The sequence below is a fragment of the Anarrhichthys ocellatus genome, unplaced genomic scaffold, assembly GCF_004355925.1.
Source record: "Anarrhichthys ocellatus isolate YVR2014 unplaced genomic scaffold, GSC_Weel_1.0 scaffold546, whole genome shotgun sequence".
NCBI lineage: Eukaryota > Metazoa > Chordata > Actinopteri > Perciformes > Anarhichadidae > Anarrhichthys > Anarrhichthys ocellatus.
The window spans coordinates 1-26,292 of NW_022280520.1; the positions used below are offsets into that span (position 1 = coordinate 1).

At 41.6% G+C, this 26,292-nt stretch overlaps 1 protein-coding gene, 1 long non-coding RNA gene and 1 pseudogene across 2 annotated transcripts; 1 reads left to right on the forward strand and 2 right to left on the reverse strand.

Annotated features, from left to right (window-relative positions):
- Nucleotides 1–318: 318 nt before the first annotated feature.
- On the reverse strand, nt 319–4,088 carry LOC116401587 (uncharacterized). The gene is made up of 3 exons (XR_004214005.1): nt 3,827–4,088; nt 1,156–1,303; nt 319–374 (listed from the first exon to the last, which is right to left on the reverse strand). It is a non-coding gene; the product is annotated as an uncharacterized LOC116401587 (long non-coding RNA).
- Nucleotides 4,089–15,589: 11,501 nt separating this feature from the next.
- On the forward strand, nt 15,590–18,717 carry LOC116401585 (angiopoietin-related protein 5-like). The gene is made up of 6 exons (XM_031880067.1): nt 15,590–15,658; nt 15,795–15,822; nt 15,948–16,039; nt 16,389–16,506; nt 16,987–17,172; nt 18,428–18,717. The coding sequence occupies exons 1-6, from the start codon at nt 15,590–15,592 to the stop codon at nt 18,715–18,717; spliced, it is 783 nt and encodes a 260-aa protein (XP_031735927.1).
- Nucleotides 18,718–19,127: 410 nt separating this feature from the next.
- LOC116401586 (NXPE family member 3-like) lies at nt 19,128–24,860 on the reverse strand (annotated as a pseudogene).
- Between the last annotated feature and the right edge of the window lie 1,432 nt (nt 24,861–26,292).

Sequence of the window (26,292 nt, forward strand, 5' to 3'; positions counted from 1 at the left end):
TGCCCAACCACACCTGCTTCAAGCTTCCGGTTGTGCAGCCGGGCGAGGAGAAAGTCCCCCCCAGACTTTTTGGAATGACCCTGGAAGTCAGAGGTTTGTATCATGACCTCCAGCTGATCCCCTACATGCCACTGTCCCCCTTTCCTCCCTGGTAGAATGGTGAAGGTGCTGTGGGCTGGATCACTGGTCTGCTCCAGGGAAATAGGAGCTGACAAAAGTGGAGTTTCAGGCCAAGCAGTGGAGTCGAGTATGAGACGTTCCTCCAGAGCGTCCTCGGGGGACAGTGGCTGGAAGGTGCAGAAGCTGCGATTCATGACGGGGTCAGTGGAGACTGACTGATGATCCACCATGATGATGATGGATTTAGGCTGAAACTGGCAGGGGGTTGAGAGAGACAGATGGTGTCAAAGATGCAACAAATAATTAACTAAATGCAGCAAAAGTGCAAAGGTGGAAGATTTATCCCTCCCCAAATCTCAAAATGGCTTTGGAGAGTTGGTAAGAATGATTTAAATGTATGTTTTTCACCCTTCTCAACTTCCGCCATGGCCCTTACTCTGTTGTCAACATTGACCCATGTATGGAATTCAAATCTTCAAGGTTTTCAAGGTCTTTTTAAATGAAATTCATATTTTGGGATATGTGGCCAAGAAGCACTAGAGGATGTTTCATGCCCAATGGTTTAACAATACAGTGGAAGACTTTCATAGCTGAAAGATGTATTGAATTATTAATGCTTATAAAATGGATTGAACCACTAACGGTACAAAAGAGACAATTAGTCGTTTCACAAATACCACTGATGAGAGAATTCAAGCCATTAAACCTCAAAGTCCTCCCTTTAGTGCCCAGCTGTTTTGGGGCATGGCATGGCTTTTTATAAACTATATATTTGCGACCCATTTCTGAAGATTTAGGTCTTCAGTAAGAACGAATGGGAAGCAGGTTGTGTAAAGTATAGAATACTGCCAGCTTTAACCTTTAACTGGAAGAGATGCAGGATTGAGAGTGATAACACCATTTAACTGCATTAACTTGCCGGGCTCCATTGGATATGAATTTTAATCCAAGTTAATCCAGAAACAGACGAATATCAAACATTTCAAACAGGGTCCACCCTTCAAACAGATCCCACTAAAACTTAAAAGTTCTCACCCCCAGAACGTCCATGTGTCGTAGCACAAAGATGAAGACAAAGACAGCCAGAAAGAGGAGGAGGACGCCGTACTCCCTTCTTAAACAAGCATTGGCCGTCATGATTGGTGATCAGTTCTCATCTGTGGGCCGATCACTTTCTCTGGTACTGTAATGATAAATTTCTACTTAGTATATATTTCTACTTAGTATATTGTCTAAATGCCTAAGCACTTGTACTTTTGCTCTGAACTCAGTCCACCTTCACCCTTTGTGTTAACATACATGCTCAAATGTATCTTGCTGTTGGGTAATGGAAATATTCTTATAAGTATTTTATATTCTTATAAGTAAACTGTTTTATAACTTGTTTTCCAACAAGCTATCATAAGCTTGCATCATGTAACTTGTGATCCATGCAGCAGCTGACTGCCTGCACACATATTCTCTTCTTCTCTGTGTTGGATAACAAGTAAAAATTCACATGTTCTATGCTCCAAGGATACAAGATGTGTGTCTACATAGATAACTCGATTAACTGCCACAGAGATAACTCGATTAACTGCCACAGCCTTCATGGCCTGATACAGGATGTTCCTGTAAACAGGCCCCCACGCTTGATCGCTCTCTTTGTAACTCTGTGTGACATTAACATGGTATCGCACACTTAGACTCTTTGTGACTCTGTGTAACTGTGCCTCTTCTTGCAAGAATAATTACTTTTAAAAGAGAAGTTCTGTTTGACGATATTCTATATTTCAGTTTAAAAAGACTCAACAGCGGGTAAAATAATTTTCTACCACTGAATTAAAAAAGAAAGTAGAAAAACAAAGGGGAAGCCGGCACCTTGTAATGCTAAATAATATTATATGTTAAAACTTGAACTCCATTGTGGAGTCATCTCAATACAAATATTGTGACACCACCAGCTTTCCAGTTATTATTTGAAAAATATACGACTCTGAAGTCAGTGTAAACCATCACAAATTCTAAATGTTATCCTTTTACTCTGTTGTAGTAATTTATAGTTAAGTTTTTTTTCTTCATATAAACACATAATGCAAATGATAAGGAAATAAAAGATTGTATGTTTGGTTTAAACAAATTGTAATGATGTATTATACGCTGCCTGGAGCTGGTGTTAGGAAGTCAAATAGCTCATAATTCATCTCTAATATCTATTTATATTGTTGTGTAAACATCTCCTTCATACAACTGGATTTAGTCAAGTTTCTCACCAACACTACATTTTACGAGATTACATGTGAACACATCACAACGTTCGCTCACTCATTTCCCTCGTTTCCTATGAACTCGGTTAAACCATCTTGCTTTTCTTTCTTCCTCCTATTGCCTCTGCCACTTTTCCTTTCGACCTGTTTTGATTGTGGTCTATCATGCACTGAAGCGGACTGCAAAATGAGTGCAGCTTTATCTCCCATTCCATTTCCTTTGATACAGCCACACCCGTTGCCGACACCGCGATAGCAACGCGTCTGTTTGAATTCTGCATAAATGTGGTCTGTGGTGTATAAACAGGGATGTCTGCCGTCTGAAGATGGCTAGTGATGAACTTGAATCTTAAGAAATCATTACCCTCGATGGTCTTGTGTCCTCTATCTACTATAAATCGAACCTTATTGCCAGCATTCTCCCCGTGTATCATTTAAACTATTTTGACATTAAATTGTGCAACAATAACTGCTACTCCTACCTTGTTTACGGAACTCTTTGATACGTCTGAAAACCCGGACATACAGTAAGTGCGGTGTATGTCAATGTGCGCCTGTTTTGCATAAACGGCAATAACCCCTCTACTTTTTTCCCCCCATTTTAAAAATAAAAAGTCTTATTTTGCATCAGGAAGTATCCACGGTGCTATCGCTGCCATTGGAACTTTTGGAGTGACATGTAATGTTAAATTCTGTTACTTTTTTTGTGCATCCAAAAGCTTCTTGTCTCCCTCCTCCCCTTTTCCCAGCAAGGTTTTAAAGTGTCCTGTGTTGGGTGCACTTTACTGTGGACCTGTAGATTAGCCCAACAATTCAATGTTAACTGAGTTCTTCTTATTTCTAGAGGCATTTCTCCCATTTTCACCTGTAATGCAGCCGTTGGGGTTGTATTAAAAGCACCAGTTTATCATCTCATTGCCTGATACACATATATATATACACACACACACACACACACATATATATATATATATATATACAATTTCTTTGTAAATCCCAAATCTTGTGAAAAATGTCCTGTTAAACTGATAAACTATGGCAATGTGCCAAGAACAAACAGACAGATGAAGTTCAGTTTAGTTCAGCTTTCAGATACTGCAGTATTGAAAATATAACACAGTAATATATAATTCTTCTGCACAATGTGTAGGCCTACTTCTACTTTAGTTACTTGAAGTATATCATGACGGTGATACTTTTGCACATTTACCTGCCTTTTATAGACTGATCATGTTTTTAACTTTATGTAATGACAAAGTATCCAGTAACTACAGTCGAGTAAATGTGATGGAGTACAAAGTAGTAATGGAGTATAGCATGAAGCAGAAGTAGTAGAAGTAAAATAGTACCTCAAAATTGTACACATGTACAGTATATTCGAATGGTTACTGGCAACATTTAGTTTTCATTATTAAATGAAAATTGAAATAAACTTAGTTGAAGTGTTTCATGTGTCTTACCTCAGCAGAGATTCACTATCACAGTGATACAATCTCAGTGTGATCCGTCACTTTATCCCTCTCTGGTTTACTGGAAGCTGTGTTCTCTTTGTTTGACTTCCAGGTTTTGTATTTAAGGGTTACCACCCACAGCACTGTATCCTGAATCAGCTTGAATCAAATAAACAACAGTAACTCAGGATGTTGATTACCTAATTTCCGTTAACACTCTCCTGTGCCGAAAGAGCTGCCCCAGAGTGTCTTTTACAGGCTGTTAATGAAAAATAAAATATAAATAAGAAACATTTTAATTGTAAAGTTTAATTGAAAATTCATGTCATTTGATGAAATTCATGAAAACAACATTTATTTACTAAGAAAAAAAAAATCATTATTATATGTAAGAAAAAAAGAATGCTGTCTACAGCCCAATCCCAATCTCCACACTCACTGACCGACGGACTTTGAGGCACGCTACAGCAAACTCACGGACTTTGAAGCGCGCTCTCTCAAACTCACAGACTTTGAGGCGCGCTCTCGCAAACTCACGGACTTTGAGGGGCGCTCTCGCAAAATCCGTGAGGGTTTAAGGCTGTCAAATCATCGAGTGTTTGAGGGCTCTCTCGCAGACATTTTAATCCCTTTATGAACCCTTTCCGTAAATCAGCATTTCTGCAGACTAAAGGGTACATCCCAAGTCTCTTAATTCCCTGGTTCCCTCACTTCCATGCGAGGAAAGAGGAAACGAGGAAATATGTTTTAAGAGATATGAGATGTCCTTTCCTCAGTTGCATCACATGAAGCAACGTCTGTTTCTGATGACGGCGGCCGCTGATCACAGCTGGATCAGCTGTCAACAGCTGGAGAGACTTTTGAGAAGTTTGTGTCTGTACACATGATCACTGTAGCCTACTTAACAATAGTAACTAATAATACTACAAACTAATGAAGACACAGTAAAAGGTGTTTCTCTCTGTAGCCTGTTACCTATTTAACAAACTGTCCTGTTTATAAGTGCAGGATCGATTTCTACCCACGGAATGCGATTCATTTATTTGTGAATTATTTGCCAATTATAATACTGGAATTCATTTATTAGGCTTAATGTTTCAGGTTAAATTGAAATTATAAAACTCTTCAAACCCGACATTCAGGAATGATCAGCCTCACGTGACTGAATGAAATGATGATAAATGATAAGCTCTCTCTGACTTTTAATTGTATCCATAATAAAAGTTATTGATGGAAATATCAGATCATCAAAAGACATGATCTGATATAACAACATGAAAGTTGTTTGTGGTTGTTGTTCAGACTACAATGAACATCTATTTAAACCAGATGGTGAATCAGAAAACTAATCACATATAAAACTAGAGTTTAATCTCTGATCTGTCTTCACTCTGGTATGAAACTCCAGTCAGTCAGTCAGTCCGATCGGCTGCAGCGTCCAATCACATAACTGATGAACAATGAGGGGGCGTGTCGGCCGTAAAAACACTTCCTGTAAGGCTGTTCTCGTGCGTCCTCGCTCACGGCTCCTCAGATCAGAAATAAGAGCTTTGGGACGGCCGTCAATATGGCGGCGCAGAACAACTTTCGGTTCAAGTGAGGATCGAGGAAATGACAAATGAGAGACTTTGGCCCAATCCCAATGTCCGCCCTAAATCCTCAAACCCTGAACCCTCAGGGACTTACTGACGTCACCTGGTAAATTGATGAGTGTGAGAGACTGCGAGGGCTTGAAACGGTGTAAATAGGAATGGGACAGCACTTTGTTGCAACATATCACGTTACCATGACAACGACAAAAAATATGATGTATAATTGTGTGTATTTATTTTATACTTTGTACTCCCTGATTTGAAAGTCTTCCAGGCTCTTTTCTCACGAGATGAGGTCATTTCTTATAATCTATTTACTCGTTTTTGTCAAATCAGCTTCAATGACAAAATCAAATATTTGATGAATAAATAAATAAATAAATATCCTCTGATTTCATGTGTTTTTTTGTTCCATCTTTAACCCTTAATGTTTCTGAGTACATTTAATATTCCAGGCTGAACACATGTGAGCCGTCCTCTTTGTTTACCCTTATTTTTACATCTCCAAACTTACGGACTCATGGACTTTGAGGCGTGCTCCCGCGAAGTTGATAGATACAGGGAGTCAGGTTAGCACTATTTCGTAATCTTTCTTGATCCAGCTTGATCCAGACTGGAGGGAAGTATTTCAGCGTGTACAGACATGTGAGGTAGCAGAGAAAATATCTGCAGCTATAGACACGTACCAGCTGGTTCTGTTGCCACAGTCTATGCAAACGGAATCAAACTAGCATCTGGTGATAGCACATATTTGGTGTTGGAGCCAGCTAAGACACCATTGCCGGGTGGTCTTGTGGTCGTGCCCACTTTGATAGAGGCTAGGCGTGTGTTCCCAGTGCAGGTGGTAAACTTCTCTCAGGAGGATGTATGGTTGCAGCCTAGGACCAGATTAGGCATTATGTCTCCGGTGGAGTGTGTTGAAAATGACCAGACAGAGGTGCGCTTCCAGCGTATCTCAGCTGACCAGGAAGACAACTCAGAAGCATGCAATGATGTTCAGTCAATACTGGACCGGCTGCACATAAGTGGTACAGAGGAAGAGCAGGCTAAGATAGCCGTGCTCCTAGCTCAGTATGCAGATGCGTTTGCTTTCCAGGATGAGGACCTATGTTACACAGACCGGGTTAAACATGAGATCCATCTGGTAGATGACATACCCGTAGCACAGCCCTCCCACCGTATACCCCCTACACACAGTATAGCGAGGTCAGGGAGCACATCACTCAGCTTCTAAAGAAGGGTGTTATCCATGAAAGCACAAGTGCATATGTTTCACCGGTGGTTTTAGTCAGAAAATCTGATGGTAGTCTGTGGTATGTGTGGAATACAGGAAATTAAACTCAAAGACCCGACGTGACGCTTTTCCTTTGCCTCGCATTGATGCCCCGACGGTGCGAGATTCTTTTCGACTATCGACCATGAGGATGACAGGCATAAAACGGCCTTTACAACACCAACACGCAAAGAGGACGGCTCACGTGTGTTCAGCCCGTCATATTAAATGTATTCAGAAACATTAATGGTTAAAGATGGAACCAAAAAAAGGAGGATGATATTTATTTATTTATTCATCAAATATTTGATTTTGTCATTGAAGCTGTTTTGACAAAAACGAGTAAATAGATTATATGAAATTGCCTCTCAGCTTGTGAGGAAAGAGCCTGGAAGATGTTCAAATCAGGAGTAAAAAATATAAAATAAATACCCACAATTATATATCGTATTTTTTGTCGTTGTCATAGTAACATATGTTGCAGCAAAGTGCTGTCATATTCCTATTTACACCATTTCAAGCCCTCATAGTCTCTCACAGTCAATCACTTACCAGGTTACGTCAGCAAGTCCCTGAGGGTTCAAGGTTTGAGGCCTTAGGGGGGACATTGGGAATGGGCCTTGGCATGTACCCACTGCCTCCAGGGAATTACCCACAATTCATAGCAATGTGACGTCAAACACAGGGTTACCAGTGTTGGAGAAAACAAAGGTGAACAAAGAGGACAGCACACGTGTGTTCAGGCTGTCATATTTCATTTACACAGAAACATGAAGGATTAAAGATGAAAGGATTAAACGTAAATACACATGAAATCAGAGGAATGGAAGCGGATATTACATTCATCAAGCATTTAATTTTGTCATTGAAGCTGTTTTGACAAAAATGAGTAAAAAGATTATTTGTAATTATCTCTCATCTTGTGAGGAAGGAGCCTGGAAGACATTCAAATCAGGTAATAAAAAGTATCAAATAAATATCCACAGTTATACATAACATGGCATGACGTCATGGTAAGATGATATGTTGCAGCAAAGTCCCATTCGTATTTACACCATTTCAAGCCCTCACAGTCTCTCACACTCAACCGTTTAACAGGTGACGTCAGTAAGTCCCTGATGGTTCAGGGTTTAAGGCCTTGAGGACATTGGGTGTAGTGACTGATTCCAGCAACTAGCCCCTCGGCTGGGTGCGGGAGAAGATCCTGTCCTTACTCGCTTGAACAAAGAGTTTCCAGGCATTTCACACTTTTGGGTGAGGTTCCCGTTTAATTAGTGTTCACAGATGATAACACAATAGGATAGCACTTATCTTCCTGGTCTCCCTCTGGTGTGTCTGGCTTGCGGTAAAAACCGTGCAATCTCCCCGTCACCCATGCATCATCACCTGTCTGTTACCAACGTGTGACCCAATGTTAGGTCATGACCTTAGATGATGACGTTCGCCATTCGGTCCCTTTTACCGCTGGATCTTCTGAGGAAATGGGCTGTGGATTTAAGTGTCTTGGCCAATCCAACTCTTACATGCTATGAAGTTATCCACTGTCAGACCTCTGAAGTCCTTTGGTTTGATACAGCGGTCCACTTTAAGCTCTGCCACCATCTCCAGATCCAGCAGCCATCCTGTCCATTGCTGTGAGAATGTCTGGGGAATATGGTCGCCCCAGGACATGTTTTTTCCACACCTTTCTTGCAACAACAGGTTTGGTAGGTTGAAGGTGCTAGGTTGTCTTGTTCTAAGTGCAGCTGCCTGGTTGTTTTGGACTGCTTTGCTTCAGGAATAGATGGAATTGAGCATATGTCAGTAAGGTCCATTACCAACTGCATTGCTTCTTCCTGTGTGGGCAAAGAGTTCAGAGACTCATCCACTTTGAAGGGTAAGTCCATGCAGTAATGACCTTCCTGCATACAAGTAGACTTCTCCAAGATCTCCATTAACCTCAGGTCTCCTGCTTGTCCTCCAGTGACTTTTCATTGAAACCCTGATTATACTGGGACAACAGCTCTTCCAGTCTGACGATGGATATCCTGTTTGACCATATATGGTCGATATATGGTTTCTGACAACAACCATTTTTGCCCCTCAAATGACCGTTGACAACCCACCCCAATAGGGTTCTCACGGCATAAGGTCAATCACTTTGGCTGTTGATTATTTCTCAGGGTTCCATTAATTTTGGTGCATTAGTCCGGATCAAAATTTCAACATCAGCGTTCAATTCTGGAATACTGATTTCTTTCAGATATTCCCACCTTTCAATGTCTCGTTGAGTAGGGATGTTGCCTTTTGAGACTGGGATCGTTTCCTGTGTAAATGTTTCTGGGAGCTCAAGGAATTGGTTATTTAGACATTTAGACAATTTAGACACCTCCAGTCCTGCAAGTATTTGGCTTTCCACAACCTTTTCTTGGCCCATAGTGCGCAACATGATGTTGGTCTTGGTACCCTGCAGATTCAGTTTCTTCATAACACGGTTGGTACAGAAAGTTGCTGTATTTCCAGGGTCCAAGAAGGCATAGGTCTGCAGCACCTTATAACCGTCCTTCAATTTCAACTGCACTGGCACAATCGAAAGAGTACAGTCTTGGTCTCCGGCCCCTGTAAAACCACATGCCTGAAGAGATACTAGTGCACCATTTACTGGGATTTCCTGCGGTTTGTGAATTGTATCTTTGTCCTGGATATGTAGAATAGTTGGGTGTTTTAGATGGCATTCCTCACAGGTCAGACGACTGAAGCATTCCTTGCTTCAGACTGAAGCATTCCTTGCTCATGTGGCCGGCCTTCAAACAACCAAAACTTTATTCAGCTTTGAACACCTGGATAATGGATGCAACTCTTGACAATAAAAGCAGGATTCTGAGGATGACTCCTTAGCTGTTACAGGCGGCTTTGGCATCTCGTGCCCTTTGGGCTTAGTACAATAGGAGTTACAGTTTGGTTGGTAGCTGTGATGGTTGTTGCAAAGCTGCTTCTTTTGATATTATCCCCGGGTAGCGGTTTGCTCCTATTTATAGCTGTTATTAAGGTGTTTGGTCGTGCATCGGAAATATCTCCAAAAAGTGGATGAGACAAGATTTTGACCTGCTTCTCCAGAAAGTTCACCATATCTGGGAACAGGGCCCTGTAACCTCTCGTCATTCTTCTATCTTGCAAGCTGCAGACCTTCATCTTTCCCGCAGCTTATATGGCCACTTCATTATGACGTGCCTCATATTTGATGGAATGTTCATCTCCCCCATGTGTTTTATCTCCGTCATAGCGTTGCAGCACCCTCTTAGAAACAGAGCAAATTCCTGCAGTGTCTGGACATTCTCAGTCTTAACAGGCCATCCAAATGCTTTGTCCATATAAGCTGTTGCTATTCTGTGTTCATTGCCAAAGTGTTCTTTCAAAAGTTATTTTGCTCTTTGATATCCTTGTTGTGGTGTCATATGTAGGCAGCTTCGCACCAGCTCTCTAGGCTGCCCCCTGGTCCAGAAAATACAAACAATCTTGATAACTGCATGGTTCACTCTTCAATACAATGTTCAAAAGTTCTAATGAATGAAATATACTTCAACGGATCACCGTCAAATATGATTATGTGTCTTTGTGGTAAAGAAGCTGACATTTGCTGTTGCACAAGCATTGTGGTGATTTCTTTTTTTTTTTTTAACTTTTTTTTCACACTTTATTTTTCTGCTGTTCACCAGACAGACAGACAATACATGCACAAAAACATAAACATAAATTTAAAAAATAAAAAATAAAAAAAAGGATCTGGATTGCTCTGTCTCTTCAAAAACATGGTAACTCCTGTGAAATATTCAGGTTGTGTTATCGTTGACATGTAAACATCGTCCATTTCTCCCACTTCTCACAACATCGCTCCACTTGAGCTCTTATTCTATGAGTTAATAGTTCCATATCATACATTTCAGTCACAATTTTCAGCCATCAATCTTGTGATGGTGGATCTGCCTTGTGCCATCTCTTCGTGATAGCCTTCTTGCAAGCTGCTAGCAAGATCTTCAGTAAATACCTGTCTTCTCTTAACACAGTGTCTGTTGTCAGATTACCTAAGTAGAGAAAGATAAATGACTTTGGTATATCATAGCCCAGAATTTGGACTATAACCATATGGACATTTCCCCAAAACTGTACAATTTCCGGACATAGCCAAAATACATGGGAGTGGTTTACATTTACTGCCCCACATTTCCTCCAACATGGCTGGACAATAGACAGACATTTGTTTGTAATTTGGGGAGTAATAAAGAATCTGATTACATTCTTCCAACAGTGTTCTCTCCAAATACGCGAGGATGTTGAAGACTGTTGTGTCCTCCAGATATTCAACCATTCATCCTCTGTAATATTCACACCAAGTTCTTTTTCCCATTTCAGTTTTACATAAAAAGTTGTATTTTCAAATTTTTCCATCAGATGTTGATAGATAGTCGATATGATTCTATATTTCTTTGAGTTGTAAGCTCCTATTATGGTTCTAATTATTCCATTTTTATCCAAGTTAATTTTGTGCTTTATTTCTCTGTCGAAAAAGTCCCTTAATTGCAGATATCTGAAGTGATCCTGGTTATTTAGTGAGTATTTGTCTTTCAGCTCCTGGAAACTCACAATGCTCCCGTCTTTAATGACTGTGCATATTGCTGTTATTCCTTGTGAAATCCATTGTTTAAACCTCAGATCAAGAGTACCCGGGATAAAATGTCTATCATAGGCTATCCATCGTAGAAGCCTGAGCTCTTCTTCTAATCTGTATTTTCTTATCAGTTTAAACCACATCTCTAATGTAAATCGGGTGACAACATCCATCTGGTCAAGAAAATCTTTTGCTATATTTCTGTCTCCGATAAGGCTTTGAATATCCCTTCCTTCTATATATCGTTCTAGGTTTTTCCATTTAGCTTCATAGTCATTGGTACACCAATAAATGACTGGTCTAATTTGAGCTGCATGAAAATATGCCCTAAGATTTGGTAATGACATGCCCCCTTTATGTTTTCCAATCTGTAATGTTTCGTATTTGACTCTTGGCCTTTGACCATTCCATATATTGAGATAACTTTATCCCAGGTTCGAAATTGTTTCTCAGGGATCTCAATTGGTAGTGACTGAAAGAGATAGAGGAGTCTTGAAAGTATGCTCATTTTTATAGTGTCTATCCGTGAACTGAAATCTAGTGGAAGAACAGCCCACCTCTCCAAATCATTCCTAATATCCTGATCCACTTTATTATAGTTGGCTTTATATAGGTCATCAATACTTTTTGTTATAGTAACCCCAAGATATGTCATTCTTTTAGAACTCCAATTTAAGTTAAGTGTTCGTTGTATAGTTTCGGTTGGTTTGTAGTTCAGTGTTAAAATCTCTGTTTTTGACAAGTTCAATTTATATCCAGAGTAAGAGCCAAACGTCTCAAGTTGGTTGATTAATATAGGGAGGCATGTGTCAGGGTCCTCTAAATAGCAGATCACGTCATCTGCAAAAAGTCCAATGACATGTTCTTCGTTTCCGACCTTTATCCCTTTAAGGTCTTTATTCTGCCTAATTGCTTGTGCCAGAGGTTCTATAAAAATTGCAAATAGAGTCGGTGAAAGACAACATGCCTGCCTGGTAGACCGTTCTAATGCTATACTATCAGTCAGACTGCCATTTATTTTTATCCTTGCTGTTGGGTTTTGGTAAAGTGTTTTAACACATTGAGTAGCTTTTTCATTTAGTCCAAATTTCTCAAGTACCTGATACAGAAATGTCCAGTTTACACTATCAAATGCCTTTTCTGCGTCAAGACTTATTAGGGCTGCATTGATATTTTTATGGTTAATATGTTCAATTATATGTAGGGTTCTCCTTATGTTATCTTGGGTTTGGCGCCCCTTGATGAAGCCCGTCTGGTCTTCATCTATAATATCATTCATAAAGTGCTCATACCTTTTTGCAATAATCGAGGTATATAATTTATAGTCTATATTAAGAATTGATATAGGTCTGTAACCAGAGCAGGTATCAGTGTTCTTTCCCTTAGGAATCACTGTTATTACAGCCTCCTTCCAGGATGGTGGGAGTTCACCATGGGCAAGCGTATAGTTAAATGACGGCTCAAGTATTGGTAGAAGTAGTTCACTAAACGTTTTGTACCACTCCTCTGGTAAACCATCAGTGCCGGGGGATTTATTTATTTTCAGTCTACCCATAGCTTTCTCTATTTCTATTTTTGTAATGGGTGAAGTCAAAAGGTCATTCTGATCTTTCCCAATTACTGGTAGGTCCAGTGTCTCTAGAAAAGTTCTAATTTGGTCCTTGTCAGCGGATGGAGGTTGGCGATACAAATTTTGGTAATAGTTCCTAAAAATGGTTTCAATCTCATTAGGTTCATACACTATTTGATTTGTAACCATCCATCCATCCATCCATCCATTTTCCTCCGCTTATCCGGGGTCGGGTCGCGGTGGCAACAGGCCAAGCAGGCTGACCCAGACTTCCCTCTCACCGGCAACATGTTCCAGCTCATTCTGGGGGATCCCGAGGCGTTCCCAGGCCAGCTGGGAGATGTAATCCCTCCAGCGTGTCCTGGGTCTTCCCCGGGGTCTCTTCCCAGTTGGACGTGCCTGGAAAACCTCCAGTGGGAGGCGTCCAGGAGGCATCCTAATTAGATGCCCGAACCACCTCAGCTGACTCCTTTCGACGCGAAGGAGTAGCAGCTCGACTCCAAGTTTTCTTTTGATGACCGAGCTCCTTACCCTATCTCTAAGGCTGAGCCCGGCCATCCTACGGAGGAAGCTCATTTCGGCCGCTTGTAACCGCGACCTTGTCCTTTCGGTCACGACCCAGAGTTCGTGACCATAGGTGAGGGTAGGAACGTAGACCGAGTGGTAAATTGAGAGCTTTGCCTTCCGGCTCAGCTCCCTCTTCACCAAGATGGTCCGGTGCAGCGCCTGCTTTACTGCTGCAGCTGCACCGATCCGTCTGTCGATCTCCCGCTCCATCTTACCCTCACTCGTGAACAAGACCCCGAGATACTTGAAGTCCTTCGCTTGAGGTAGGCACTCCGTCCCCACCTGGAGGGAGCAATCCACCGGTTTCTGGCAGAGCACCATGGCCTCAGATTTGGAGGTGCTAACTCTCATCCCCGCCGCTTCACACTCGGCTGCAAACCGCCCCAGTGAATGCTGGAGGTCACGATCCGAGGAGGCTAACAGGACCACATCATCTGCAAACAGCAGAGAGGCGATCCCGAGACCCCCGAACCTGACGTTCTCCACCCCCAGGCTGCGCCTAGATATCCTGTCCATGAAAGTCACGAACAGCACCGGAGACAAAGGGCAGCCCTGGCGGAGGCCAACACCCACCGGGAACGTGTCTGACTTATTGCCGAGAATGCGGACACAGCTCCTACTGCAGTCGTACAGAGACCGGATCGCCCGTTGTAATGGGTCCGGCACCCCATACTCCCGCAGCACCCCCCACAAGAACCTCCGAGGGACCCGGTCGAAAGCCTTCTCCTAGTCCACAAAGCACATGTAGACTGGTTAGGCATGTAGACTGGTTGGGCATGTAGACTGGTTGATTTGTAACCGTATCCCTTATCTTATGGATTGTCCTTTCTGCCTGTTGTTTTTGCAGTATTTTTGCCAGTAGTTTATTTGCTTTTGGTCCCACCTCATAGTAAGTTTGTTTAAGAAATATTGTTTTCTTTTCTATCTCTGTAGTTAGTAGCTTATCTATGTTACCTCTAATTTCTTTAATTTTTGGTAGCAGTGTCGAGTCGCGGGTATTTTTATGCTGTTGTTCGATTTCAAGCAGTTTTTCCTTTTCCTTCTTGTACGTTTCTTCTTTAGCTCTCTTGATAGCTGCTGTCTTAGCAATAAGTTTCCCTCTCATAACTGCTTTAAGAGCATCCCACAAGATGGTAGGATTAACCTCTCCATTGTCATTTTCTTTTTGGTATGTTTCAATCTCTGTTTTGATCTCCTCAACAACCGATTTATAATTTAATATTCCAACATTTAACCTCCATAACGTTTTTTTGTCCTGTGGTTTTAGCTTAACATTAAGATAAACTGCACAGTGGTCCGACATGTATGCTGCTCCAATTTCACACTCCATAACTCTATACATGTCCTTTTTATTCATAAAAAAATAGTCAATTCTAGCATAACTTGTATTAGGTGCCGAGTAGTGTGTATAGTCCCTTTTAGTGGGATGCAACTCTCTCCAAATATCAACTATACCAAATTCTTTGAATAAAGTATTGATCGTTTTTGTGACATGATTGGAATTTTTCTTATTGTTTGTTGTGTCTAGATTACTATTCATGACAATACTAAAGTCACCTCCACATATTAATATTCCCTCCGTTTCGAGAATAATACTATCAAGTAGAGTTTTAAAGAAGGAATTTTCACTATTAGGTGGGGCGTAAACATTTACCAATGTCACCATTTCATTTTCCAACTTTCCTTTAACAATAATATATCTGCCTTCTTTATCGCTGATTTCTTTAATACATTCAAATTTCACTGAGTTAGATATGAGAACAGTCACACCTCTTCTACAACCCTGGTGAAATGAACTATAAAATGTATTTGCGTAGCCAAACCTCTTAAGCTTCTCATGTTCCTGCCTAGACAAGTGTGTCTCCTGTAGGTACAGTTGTGTGAAAAAGTGTTTGCCCCCTTCCTGATTTCTTATGTTTTTGCATGTTTGTCACACTTAAATGTTTCAGATCATCAAACAAATTTAAATATTAGACAAAGATAACACAAGTAAACACAAAATGCAGTTTTTAAATGAAGGTTTTTATTATTAAGGGGGGAAAAAAATCCAAACCTACATGGCCCTGTGTGAAAAAGTGATTTATAAAATGTTATAAAAGAGATTATCTTTTAAACGCAGGTCAAAATGAAGAGTCTGGTTGGGTATTGTGTGCTCATCTCAGTGTTTCTTTTGAGCTGCACGGGACAGGCTGAGGTAATACAAACTACATAATATCTCCTATCTCTTTTGTCTTAAATATGTTTCAGACAAGCAAGTCAATTCTCAAGCTTTGGTTTTGACGTCTGTATTTTGAAGTCTCACTATAAAACTATTTCTGTGACATTACTAGAAACACCGAGAGCGACTTTCGCCTCAAGGTACAGTGAATGTTATTCTCGCCTCACAATTTCATTACACTGCACACAGTTTGGAATGTACAAAAACCTGTATATTCAGATTTCATAATGTCCCTGCTCTTGTTTTTCTCTTGTGCTAACCTCAGGAACAGACTGCACACGGATTAAGGCTGTCTCACCACAAGCATCCAGTGGGATTTATGTAATCCAGCCTCCGAGAGTCAAGGCCCCGTTTAAAGTATAATAAAAGATTTCAAACCTGAGATGTAATGTACATAGCAAAGCTTGATTGTACTTGACCATGCCAAGCCCCACCCACTTAGTTACTGTTGTAATGCCTGTCCTTACGAATACTGAATCTTAAATTGAACAGCTCTTTTCTCTTGTGTCATTCAAAAAAAAAGAAAGAAAAAAACTGAAATCCTTTGCATGACGGAAATAAATAAACAGTGCTATGACAGGTTTTGGAAAGACAACAAATAGAGCATGCAAAGTCTTTTCCAAACCCCTGTAGAACACATAAAAACCTGCCACCTGTTTTTTTTCATTTTTAACATACTGCATGTTTACTGGACTAACCTGCTCAGGTGTTCTGTGAAATGCGGCAAGACGGAGGCTGGACGGTGTTTCAGAGGCGCAGCGGACGAGAGGTTTCCTTTAACAGGAAATGGGCAGCATATAAAAAGGGTTTTGGAAACTTGAAAGGTAAGTAAAGAATATAAAACTGGCTGGGTTTGTTCAGGGATGTGAGGATGAATCAAACTTGTGATGAACTGTAACACGCCTTAGGTATTACACAGGGAATGTACATATCCAAGAAAGGTCATAATTGAATGCAGAATAACATACAGGATTTGGGATTCAATTAGCTGTTATTAAGGTGAAACATTGCAAGAATAAACAGATGTCTTTTCCTTATTGACATCGGCCAGAAACAGCCCCTTTTGCCACATGTTCTCCTCCATAATGTTGTGAAGAGTCATAGATTAGATTACACTCTGAACTCAATATACACATTTTCTACCACACATGCATTTACTACTCCTAGACTAAAGCATTGTGTGAACTTCAGAAATTGCAATCTTGAAATTTCAAAACCCTGCATCCTGCAGCAATTACAACTCAAAGCAAAGTCGTATCTGAAAAAACCTGAATCCTGTTCTGGTGCTCTGCTGATTCCCTTAGAGGACCACTGGCTCGGTCTGATGAAGGTTTTCTCTCTGACCAAGAACAAGACCAAGAATTGGACCATGAGGGTCGAGCTGTGGGACCACGAAGATGCTACTGCTTTCGCCGAGTACAGAAACTTCAGGTTGGGCAGTGCAAAATCAGCTTTCAAACTGCATGTCGGGAAATACAGAGGAGATGCAGGTATTGCAGGCCTTTCGTATGGCTGCTTTTTTCTCATTGACCATCTTTCCCTTTGCTTTTTAGTGATACACAAATTTTAACCCATTTACTCTTCTTCCATTTATCCTGGTTGGAGTAGTCTTTTTGCCACGGTCATTTGAACCTTAGCATTGTGATAGACGTAAATAAAAGCTGCCCAGAAATGTGTTGTTGTTGTTGTTGTTGTTTGGTGTTGTTACCTTGGCAACTATATCACCTGGGGTACTTAGGGGTCCACCTTTAATCAGACCCCAGTCATATTGTTAGTGCTTATGGTTGTGGACATTTTCAACTTGTTACTTCCCACTATTTCCCCTTTGCCTTCGTTCACCATCTACTTTCAGCACAAACTCTGTCTAAGCTCTCTTTGAAGGGTTGGTCTACACATAATAAAATGCTATGGCAGCTTTAAAGTGAGTCAATATAACTTTTGAAAGAGGGAAATAACATAATTTCCTGTTTCAAAAGTGGAATTCAGAAGTAATCAAATGTACCCCAATCTACCCTGAGGGGTTTTACTTCTCCATCCTTACTTAGGTTGGTATGACCAGTAGCTTATGATGGCTAACGTTAACTCATTTTGGCAAACTTAAGTCTAACTGGCATTACTGAAAAGGTTCAGTCTCCTCTGTACTCATCTTGTAACTGCCACATGTGTAATGGGAAAATATGTCATAGTCTCATGTGAAGGTTTAAAGAATGTAAGTCCTAAAAGAGCAGACACCAAACTGTAGTTTCAGTAGATGACTTTAATTAGTTTAGTATCCAGGTGTCTTATCTGGTATCATTGTGCACTGTTTCTTTCTTCTTCGTATCTGTTATCTTGTGCACGGTTTCTTTCTTCTTCGTAAGACAGAGACACAGAGAGGCCTTGACTAACAGAGATCCTCTGCCTTTTATTGTGTTCTTTGTGTATTCTGGTTAGCTAAGCAGATAACAGGAAGCTGTCTGAGCACAAATGTCCATGCATTGTGACTGTTAGGTAGACCACTCTTACAGATCACTGCAATGTGTCTGTGAGACTGTTCTCTTTGCTTGCAAGCAAATAAATTGACTTTACAAACCTTGATCGTTCATCAAAACTCTGTTTACTTTATATTGATCGAAAACCTTCACTTTCTTCTCCCGACTAGTCATAAGAAATATTCCACAACACATGTTCCACACACACGTTGCATTTCAAAAGGCACCCACTAAATTCTAAACTTGCTTCAACGGTTTCCAACTTTGTCCACAGGTGATGCCATCCGTGGTGCCTATCCAGGCATTGACCAGAATGGCTTCGGCTTCAGCACCGTCGACCACGACAGTGACGGCTGCTCCCCATGCATCTTTGGTGACATTGCTCAAATGGATTGTACTTCTTCACATGGTGGCGGTTGGAGGTACAGCCGCTGCGGCTCTGCCGGCCTGAACGGAGACTGGCATCCTAGTGGTGAACACGTTGGTTGGGCGTCAGGCGTCCACTGGCAAACTTATGCGCCTTACTCCCTGAAGACCACCAGAATGTTGATCAAGTCTGCGTGAGAGGACCCAAACCACATTTAACTTCATACTGGCTTTTCTAGTCGCACATCAAGGCTGGTATTACATTTAAGCAAAATTACTCTTTTATATGTGCAATTCAGTTCTTTTTTTAAGATACCGAGCCTACTGTTCACACTCCCATGGTGTTTCTGCCTTTGCAGATGAATTGTTCTTGATGGTTTTTAAATTTCTTCATGTCAACACATCAGAACACGCAGTTGTTGAGAGGAAGACATGTTAACTGATCTATGACGTCATCATTGAGGTTTGACTGATTTCATTAATCATGACACACCTGAGTATGAATACATACATTAAAGATATTTTTGCAGAACCCCTGATTTGTGTATTTTTTTTAATTCCTGATAGAAAATCACAGTAATTGATTAACAATGAGTACACTTCATTACTACATGAGGACCTTTCTGTAAACAACGTGTGGCATCAATACCCTTATAAACTTCATATCAAAAGTTGACATCATGTAAAAATATTATTGTTACATGATGGAAATAATCATGGTTTCTGTTCTTTTGAGCCATAAAACACATTTATTTATCTTGAGGGAGAATTTCCTAAATATATGGCTGTTAAGGTAGAGATTAATGTTAAGGTATTTGTGTGCCAGAGCAGCTATGGGAGTTGCTTAAGTGTGTTAGACAACACAAAGAGGGGAGTTTTTGATCGAGACAACAATGACAGCTCCTAAAATTTAATTTTTTTTAGAAATAGATTGTTAGTCTAGTCTGAACATGGACTGCTGAAGGAAAAATGCAGCACTTGGTGGAAACACAGAGATAACATGTAAACTGAACGTGTGCTTGAATCCACATTCCTCTCCCCCAAGACACAAACATCTAGCCGCCATTTTGAGGACATATGTAGGACAATAGATCATTTATCATATTCCTAATAATGGGAGGTGGTGGGTGGAGGTTATGCGGCAGGTGGTGGGCCAGGGTCATTTCCCAGGCATCAATCAGATGGACATTCAGTCCTTTGAACATGGCTCTGAGCACCTTATCACGCTGCAGCGAGTACCAGTCGCTATTGCTAATTGTCTCATATAACATCAAAGCTTTGGGATTTGCTGTCCGGATGACGACCAGTGTTCCTGGAGCCGTGTCCAGCAGCTGCACCACCGCCGCCCTGCGGATGCCCAGTAGCCTCCTGATGTAGATCTCAATGGGGAAAGAGCTGAAGTGGGACCAGATGCCAAGGACTACGACAGTGTTGTTGTCTCATTTTAAGTCATTTAGTTCATTGGCAATGTAACGAAGCTCTCTATTTGGGACGGGGGGAAAACGGATAGGAGGACCGTGGCAGCGGTACGTCACCAAGATGGTGTTTTCATAGTCTAAGGCCATAAAAGGTCCAATTCTGTTTCAGTTGTGCAGGTCAAACTCCTTGAGACCTGAAAGTATAACAGGGGGAACACGTTAAGCTGCAGGGGGAACAAAATCAAACTATGCCAGAAATCCCTGTTGATTATACCTGGTAGTGTTGCATTGAGAAATTCAAACCACTGCCTGATGGTGGAGTCTCCATACATGTGGACCTTCTTGCCTTTCAGACACTGACTGATGGCAGAGGAGGTGTTGAATTGGCAAACTGTGGTCCCACCTAGTGCTCGCCACACACCCTGGTAGTAATAGCCAGAGGGTCCAGATGTCACAGTGCTGCTCTTCTCCTTGAGCTGACCTGAGGAAGTAAAATAATACGGGTGGGTTTATCCCGTAAAAAAACAAAACCAAGGTATAAAGTGACACTTGATACACTGCTAACAGGAAGAGCAACATTCATGAACTTTTAGCCTAGTGCTCCATGCTCCCAGCACACTTTCATTGTCTGTAGGACATTCGGTTTTGAATTATTGTTATTATAGTTAGCAGTGAAATCTTGATTTACCTTCCTTTTTTGGCAACAGTGACATTGGAAGGTCCTGCAGCCTGAATAAATACTTTCAGGTTAACACCACTGAAGAAAAAAGCACAAATAAAATATGTCTTAAACATACTACAACAACTCAAATAAAAGCAAAGGTGACCCACATTTGAAATTAAATATAATTAAAACTATAAAGATCCAGTACTAAAATGATCCATTTTGTGAGTTAAAGCTGCACTTATCAATATTTTCATAGAAGCAATGGTTCAATTAGTATGAGTAATCTGCAATAAGTCGCTTGCACTTATTAAGACACAGACAATTCCTACCTTAGTTCCCTCAGCTCTACGGAACATTGTAGCATCTTTCAGCTCATTGTTTTGGTTTGACGGTTTTGCAGGTAACAATTAACACAACTCCAAATAAATGTTAATGTTTCTCCATGGCTTCTAGATATGTAAATAGTCCAGTGTTTACTAACACTTTAGTCAAATCAACTTTATAAAGTGTTCATATGTCAACAGCGTGTTGTGCTGCCCCCAAGTGGCAGAAAAACAATAATGTGCGCATCTTTAAGTTTCTCAAAAGACCACATCCAAAATAAAATCCCGTTTGGCTTGTGTTCTGGTAGTTCCGCTAGTCGTTAGCCAAACACAACATCCAAAACAATGAAAGTGAGCTGCAAAGCAGCAACCAAGAGGTACGCAGCAGTTTGTGTACTGGTAGTTACGTTAACTGTAAGCCAAACACAACTCAAATCCCAACACTGTGGGCGCAGAGTAGCTGATACAAGGGGCCAGATAGGCAATCTTATTACAAGCGGTCCCTACTGGCCAGTTAAGAGTAGTGAGTCACTGGCAGTATAAAACAGGCAATAAAAGGTGTTTTGAGAAAGCATGCACCGCAACCATGAGAGGTCCAGGAGCATGCAGTCATAACTGGGCATCCAAGAGTTTATGCAGTTTGCTGCATCAGAATGCGAGATTAGCCGTGGAGAGATACAGAAGTGCACACTCACTCAAGGACAAACGGACTCATGCACAAACGCGATTAATCACTAGGTTCAATGTTGACGGCCTGTGGTCACAAACTTCTATGCCTGTCTTTGTCCCTCTACTCCTTCACCTTTTAAAGAGATTATCCTCCTTGATCATGAGGTTTCGTTTGGATCCTCCTTTAAAGTAGTTGATCCTGGCATCACAGCTCAGGTTCTTTGTCTTGTAGCAGAACCACGGCTCGCCTGTATGTCAGTGTAGTTACACAGCGGTTTACGGGTTGGCCGTAGGCAGACGTTGCAGATGGTAGTTTTAGAGCGTGAGCCTGAGCGGAACAGGCTCTTGAAGTAAATCTTGTCAGGCCTTTCGGTGGTCAGCCTGTTCAGCACTGTGACGGCCTCACCAGGGTGAACCAGCGTCACCTGATTGGAAAGAAAACCAGAGTTTATAATAGAAATCATACAATTCGTGACTAAAAATGACACATTGCTTTCGTCTGAAATGAAAAAGTCCCGTTGTTTATCAATAAATCTGTCACCGTTACCATTACAAGCTGCATATGTGCAGTATGAAAAGTGAAAGTTAACAGGCATAATAACAGTTAGCTCATGACATGAATATTGCATGACAGTCAGATAGTTGTCAGACCATGGTCGGAGCTGGCAGATGCTACAATATAATTGGCATGTCTGCATTTGAGGGCTGGACTTAGCAAAGGAACAATTCAATGTTCAGTTTGTACATTAAAAAAAAGAATGTTGGAAATACTTTCCCTTCTATTTTAAAATTCAACAAGCAATTTATTGTATTTTAGTATACTGAAAGCAGCAGAAAGACAGAATTGAGTACACCAATATTTGTTCATTTATCACAAATAATATAGTTTTTCCGATGTTCAATAAAATTATCGTATATCTCTTAATTTCCTTATGTCATGCAGCCACAAATTATTGGCAAAAATGTATTAAATATCCATAACTTTATGTTCATTGGTGTATATTCAACTGAAACTACGAATCGTTGTGTTTTTTTACCTTAGAATGAGTCCTAAATCTCTACGAAGGGAGCGGGTCCTCCTCACAGAGTAATGTTGCACCACCATGTTGCATAGAAGCCCTGAACTAACAAACCAAGCATTGGATCTACCGAGAGCCTTTTGCATTTTGCGTCATTTTTAGCATCACCTCAACCTGTGCGTCTCCTTCCCAGAGTAAAGAAAATACAGCAGAGTAGCTCCCATTCAGATGATCCACCACTTGCCCAGCCACACCTGCTTCTAGCTTCCGGTTGCGCAGACTGGCGAGTAGGAAGTCCCCCCCCAGACTTCTTGAGACGACCCTGGAAGTCGGAGGTTTGTATCATGACATCCAGCTGATCCCCAACATGCCACTGTCCCCCTTTCCTCCCTGGTAGAATGGTGAAGGTGCTGTTAGCTGGATCACTGGTCTGCTCCAGGGAAATAGGAGCTGGCAAAAGTGGAGTTTCAGGCCAAGCAGTGGAATTTAGTATGAGGCGTTCCTCCAGAGCATCCTTAGGGGACAGTGGCTGGAAGGTGCAGAAGCTGCGTTTCGGCATGATGATGGTGGATTTGACTTTAGGCTGAAACTGGTATAGGGGGTAGGGGTGGAGAGAGATGGTGTCAAAGATACATCAAACATATGCACTTGGAAAAAAATGAACAATATAAAGTAAAATAGCCAAGATTTGAATATTTTTGGGGAGGTTGCTAACAACTGTTAATAACATTGACCCATAGGAAAAGTTTCAAGATACTCTTGCTTTTTGTTTTACACAAGGTATGAAAGTCAATGTGAAATTCAAAGATTTATTTGTGTGTGTGTGCTTTCAAGGTTTTGTTCACTGAAATTCATGTTTTGGAATTTTCAATCAGAGATACAACTCTGACGAATGCAAAAAAAAAAAAGGCAGGAAATTAGAACCTGTTTGATTAGAACTTTGATGGGGCATCACTTGGCTTTTTAAAAACGATATACTTCTGACCCTTTTGTTAAGATGTATGTCTCAGTAAGAACGAATGGGAATCAGTGGGTTGTAACACATGGAGGTTTGGTCTAAAGTATATAATACTGCCAGCTTTGTCCTTTAACTACAGGAGCTGCAGCTGTCAAAAGGTCAAATGGAATTGAACTCAAATTCCATTTGCAATGAAGACCATTGAAACACACATTTTAAAACAATATCCAAAAACTTGACTAATAATCAACATTTCAAACAGGGTCCACCCTTCACACGATCCCACTAAAACCAAGTTCTTACCTCCAGAATGTCCATGTGACGTAGCACAAAGATTAAGACAAAGACATGCAGAAAGCGGAAGAGGGCGCCATACGTCCTTCTTGTACAAGATGGGGCCTTCATGATCAGTGATTCGTCTCCACCTTCAGCGTAGCACTTATTCTGCTGATGGATAAAAAAAATATATATTTAAAGAACAAATGGGTAATTGACACCTTGTAATGCTGGAGAATATTACTTGTTTAAAATTGAACTCAGTTGTGAAATCCTCCCTCTAATAGAGTGACATGTTCGGCTTTCAATCTTTAGGACCAAACTCCACAACAATGGAGAGCACACACATGTGAGAGTGGTGCATTTTATGGAGGAATTGTATTGTGAGATTGCCCATAGATATAAAGACATTAAAACTCAGCGGCATCAGTTTTCATATACTGTAAGTCAGACCGAACCTCCAGAGGTCTTTCGGATTCCCAGCGCCGTGTTAGCCGCTACGTCGATTACGACACAACGCAAACCACGGCCGGAGAAGCCCAGCCCACCACACCAGCCCTTCCAGAGGACCAGGTCATATTGCACCCCCTCCAAACTCTCTCTGCCCCAGGGACATCTCACCCTGGAGTCTCTTTTACTCAGTCTTCACTACCATCCCACGCACATGCATCCCTTCATTCTTTCCTCTTCCCTCACTCCTGCCTTTCCTTCCAACATGATACCGGCTACCTCAGCTGCTCAGACCACTCGAACAGCAGGAATTCATGGCTGAGTCAACAAACAAAACCCCTCGTTTCCTCCGGTTTCCACTTTTCCCCCTCCCTTCCCATACCCTCCCCATAACCCAAATGTAACTAACGTTACCCCTCCCACCTTAAATGCACCCCCTTTTTTCCACAGGTCCGCCAGCAACCATCCCCAGCTCCTTTCCGACTCATCTTCCTCAACCCATCGGCTTCACCTTAACCACAGCAGTACCTCCAGCATGCCCACTCGTATCCGCCCGACCATCCCCCGTGCAACACATGCTCAGGCAGCAGATTTTCTCCGGTAATTACATCGACCTTGCTCAACTAATCTACCCATCCACATGCAATCCCCATATTCCCATGGAATTACTTACCACTTTCGGGCCCCATTGAAATCAAACAGTCACCCTGGTCCAAGGAATTCAGAACAACCAAATTCACCTACTCTTTCTCCCTGTACCACGATACCATCTCCTCCTCCTTCCCCGACCACAGGACCGAGTTGGACGACTACTTGTCACTAATACTCGACCCAGCCTTGCGATTTGGCGGCAATGGTTTCTACACCTACCACATCCTGTTGGTGTCCGAAGCCGCCGGTCACGTGCAGCAAGTTTAACCAGGAAATGTACTGGGGAACACTCAACCCCAAATTATACTGTATAGTTTTTGCAGCTCACTCCTCTCTTAATTGCGAGCTCTGCGGCGCACCCTTCCATCCGGCCACCACATGCACCCTCACAGCACCTCTGATTTTCACCTCAGCTTCTCGTAAATGAAGCCCCCCTGTTTACCCCAGCCTGCCTCCCGTAGTTCCCCCACCATCCATCACCCATAAACCAGACACCAACCAGCCAACCAACTCCAGCCCTGCCCCCAAAGACGTAGATAGAAGAGGTAGACCAGTGTGGTGGAAAAAAAACTATTCAATAGTACAGAGTGAGGCCTATAATACTGAATACTGAAACAAGAGACATTGAGGAAAGAAGTTTGTCTTTAAAATAATTATTCTCTGTCCAGAGAAGGCTTTATCGTCATACAGACTGCAGTCTGCAGAGGAATCAGCAAAGAATCCAGTTTCTGAGATGCTTATCAGCATCTCAGCACATAGGGTGGGGGGGAACATCAGGTATTTACATTACAACAATACAAAGTAGTTTCAAGCTCCCCATTGACCCATCCAGTCATCCCCTTCCTCTTCTGAATCTTGTCACCCAAAGAGATCTCTCTTTATTACCCTTGATTACCCCTGGGAATCTTCACACCTAAACATTCTCTGGTTAAACTGCAACCCCATTGAGTTACTCCCTCTTATCAAAGCAAAGGCCTGAGATACCCCATATAGTCCTGTTACCACTCTCCTAGGTACACAATCATATGTCACATATATAGTTTTGTTCGCGAGTAAGGCACATAAACTAAATCACAGTAGAAATGTACTAGCACAGGGAAAATTCTCTATCACACCAGCCCTCTACCAGGGTGGGAGGATGGTCTGCAATCATTTCAACGACTTAGGATGCCACACCTCCAGCTGCCGATTCCTCCACACCTGCTCCTTCTGTGGTGGGGGGCATGCAAGACTAATCTGTCCCCATAAACTAACCATGCAGTCTATGCAAGTATCTCAATACATCAATGAATATCGATGCCTTAGCTTCCACCCTATAGAATCACCCAGACCACCAGTTCAC